Source organism: Monoraphidium neglectum (assembly GCF_000611645.1).
Source record: "Monoraphidium neglectum strain SAG 48.87 unplaced genomic scaffold scaffold05588, whole genome shotgun sequence".
NCBI classification, from domain to species: domain Eukaryota; kingdom Viridiplantae; phylum Chlorophyta; class Chlorophyceae; order Sphaeropleales; family Selenastraceae; genus Monoraphidium; species Monoraphidium neglectum.
In genome coordinates this window covers 1-3,044 of record NW_014008042.1, presented here as the reverse complement: position 1 = coordinate 3,044, position 3,044 = coordinate 1, and the positions used below count along the sequence as shown (strand labels likewise).

The 3,044-nt window shown below is 65.9% G+C and overlaps 2 protein-coding genes across 2 annotated transcripts; one reads left to right on the top strand and one right to left on the bottom strand.

Moving 5' to 3' along the window:
• Positions 1-38: 38 nt before the first annotated feature.
• Positions 39-1,182, bottom strand: MNEG_15713 (FK506-binding protein 4/5; the record flags this gene model as incomplete). The annotated part of the gene is made up of 4 exons (XM_014035817.1): positions 39-205; positions 486-564; positions 873-935; positions 1,123-1,182. The coding sequence occupies 4 exons, from the start codon at positions 1,180-1,182 to the stop codon at positions 39-41; spliced, it is 369 nt and encodes a 122-aa protein (XP_013891271.1).
• Positions 1,183-1,461: 279 nt separating this feature from the next.
• Positions 1,462-2,917, top strand: MNEG_15712 (hypothetical protein; the record flags this gene model as incomplete). The annotated part of the gene is made up of 4 exons (XM_014035816.1): positions 1,462-1,541; positions 1,716-1,839; positions 2,082-2,322; positions 2,646-2,917. 4 exons carry the CDS (start codon positions 1,462-1,464, stop codon positions 2,915-2,917), a joined length of 717 nt encoding a protein of 238 aa, XP_013891270.1.
• Between the last annotated feature and the right edge of the window lie 127 nt (positions 2,918-3,044).

Genomic DNA, 3,044 nt, shown 5'->3' with positions numbered 1-3,044 from the left:
CCAAACCCCAGCCATCCCTCAACCCCACCCGAAAAAACTCACCTGCAGGTGAGCACGGCCTTCTCGCCCTTCTTCATCGTCGCCACACCCAGGTCCCAGCCCTTGATGACGCTGCCGGTTCCCAGCGTGAACTTGAAGGGCTCCCCGCGGTCAACGGACGAGTCAAACTTTGACCCGTCGGACTCGAGGGTGCCGGTGTAGTGGACTGCGCGCGGAATCACAAAAAAAGTGTGCAGTTGGAGGCGGCATGACAAGGGCGAGCCAAAATGCTGGCAGAACTGGGCGCCACGGGCAGCGTGCACAGCATGCCGACAGGGCAAGGAATCCGGCGCGCGGGGACAGCGCTCGTCCTGGCTGCGTCAAACCAGACATGCAAGCACATGCGTGGGCGCGCACGCATGCGCATGCGCGCACGCATGCAAGCAAAGCCGCCATGCGGCGTACGCTGGGCCGCGGCTCGCGCCGGCTAGCCCAGCCGCGCCCACCTGTGACCTCATCCCCCTTCTCGGGCGTCTCCCAGCCGCTGCCCACCACCAGTATCTTCTTCTTCAGGCCCCCATCGGGCTGCACAGCCGACAACATGCACATGCACGCGTGGGTGTGAAAGCAAAGGTGGGTGTGGGGGCGGGGGTGGCGGGGGCCCCGAAGCCCCAAGGAAGCCTCCAGAAACAGTCCGGGCACCAGCCTGGGGCGCCGCCCAGTGGAGGGCCGCACGGCTGAGCGCGCGCTCCCGCGCTGCGACGCCGCTGTGGGCGTATGGTTTGTCAAAGATATTGCGGTGGGGCGGGCGGCCGCCGCCGGGATGCTGACAAGGCGACGTTCGCATTCCCAGTGTGCCGCGCTGGGTGCTGGCCTTGATAGTGGGTGCGCACCGTAATCTCCTTCACCTCCCCGACTTTGTCCTCGAACGACTCGTCGATGCCGGCGTCGTCGAACTGCGTCGCGTCTGCAGGGCAGGTTAGGGGATAGGCGCAGGGGCGACGGCGTTGGGCGAGCAGGGCCGCGCGGCGGGTCGCCGCCCCAGCCAGCGCTGCACGCCCCCTCGTTGCGGCGCGTGGCGGCATCCGCACGGCTCAAGGCAGGCGCTAAGGGATTGCGTGAGCTTCGTACAATGCCTTTCACCCCCGCGCGCAGCGCGGAGGCCAGATCCCAAGAAGCCTCTGGAGAATCCCGCGCACCCATGGCCGCGTCCAACTTAGAGTAGATGCAGGCGGATGAAGTAGTTATGTATCACGATCAAATATGGTGGGCGAGCGTGTGAGTGCGAATGAGTTAAGAAAGGCTGCAGAGATAGGACGATTTTCGGCACTGTGGTAACCCGTGCGCGTACATCAACCTCCCTACGATTGCCCCTCCATCACGACGTCTTTGTGTTCTTCAATATTCACATTTCACACATATGTGCTCGTGAAGACGAATCCTGATTTGCATGTAGTCTGGGCGCTCGTGAGGTCGCTTGCCATGGCCAGCACGGGAATAGTGCTGGTCCTGGTGGCCCACAATGGAAAGACGCTGCAGCTGGACGTCGCTGCGCAGACGAGGTGGGAAACGAGAACGGGTCGTCCCATGCTGCTTTGTGGACCTGCTTTGTGGCCCTACCAGCGGGCCCGTGGATACGCAGCACCCCATCACGCGCCTATATGACGCGTTGCGCGTGCCCGACGATGACCACATGACCATGCCACGCGTGACCATCCTCACTGTACCCGTGGCAGGGTGGACGCGGTCCAGCAGGCGCTGGTGTCGTTCACGGGCGTCGCGGTCGGGGACCAGATCCTGATGTGCCACGGAGCCCGGCTGGACCCCGCAAAGCCGCTGTCGGCGTACAAGCTGCCCGTGGTGCGCGCACACCCGCGCGCTGCTCTCGCGCGCGCATCGGGCGCGTCCCGTACGCGCCCAAATACACAATTGCAAGGGATGCATCCTTGCATACAATCACACCAAATCCTTGCAGCCCTCCCCGTGGGCCAGGCAGCGGCCTGCACGGGGCCCGGCCGGGCCAAGGCCGCGGGTCGGCGATTACGGGAACAGCCTGAGTAAACAGCCTACGGTCGAGCCAAGCTCGCACCTAATGCACGCAGCGGCGCGTTAGGCTCGGCGCACGCCAGCAGCGCCCCGCCCATAGCGCCGTGGGCGCCCCATCCCCGCCCGAGACCCTCATCTCGTCGGCGCGCGGCGCCCGCTTTCTCGCCTCGACCCATTACATGCAGCTTGACCCGGCTGCGGCGGAGGACCAGCCCGTCTTCCTGTATCACAAGGCGTTCCTTCGGCCGGGCGCCAAGCCGCCCCCGCCGGAGCCCGTCCCCCAGATCGCCGTGCAAGGTGGGCGCGCGGGTGGCAGCTGCCCGGCGCAGCTGCCGCGCAGCCGCGGCTTGCAGATGCGCGGGGGGCGGTGGCCCGATGGCGGCGCGGCTTCGCTGTATGTGACATGCCATTTTGATGCAACAAGACAAGCTTCAAAAATACTACATACAAAGCACCCAGACACTCGCCACTACTTTCCAATTGAAGCTCACGTATTCACATGCAAACCCATACATGCTCACTCGTATACACACATCGCCATGCTCACGTGCCCACCCATACACACACACACACACACACATAGTCACACACACACATGCACTTCTACCCCGCCTCCGCAGTGCCCCAGCTCGCCCCTGTGACGCTGCGCCACCCCCTGGAGGCGGCGCACAGCCCCCTGGTGCGGGCCCTGCCCGAATACGAACGCCAGTTCGAACAGCAGCTGGTGGAGGCGCGGGCCTACTGGGAGACGAGCAGGCAGCGCATGCACTGGTGCGCGCGCGGGCGCCGGGGTGCGGGTTTGCGGGGGCGTGGGGCGCGGGGCGCGGGGCGGCAGGGTGTGAAAAGGGAGGGTGGCACGCCACCGCGCGTGTCCTGGGCGGGTGACCTGTGATGTTGGCATGTGGGCGGCGCGCCTCTGCGGCGGTGGGCGGCGGGCGCCGGCTCAGCCTGCAGCATGCGGAGCTTCGTGGGGGCTTTGCATGCGTGGGGAGGGCGCCGCCTCGGGTGTTGGGGGGGCG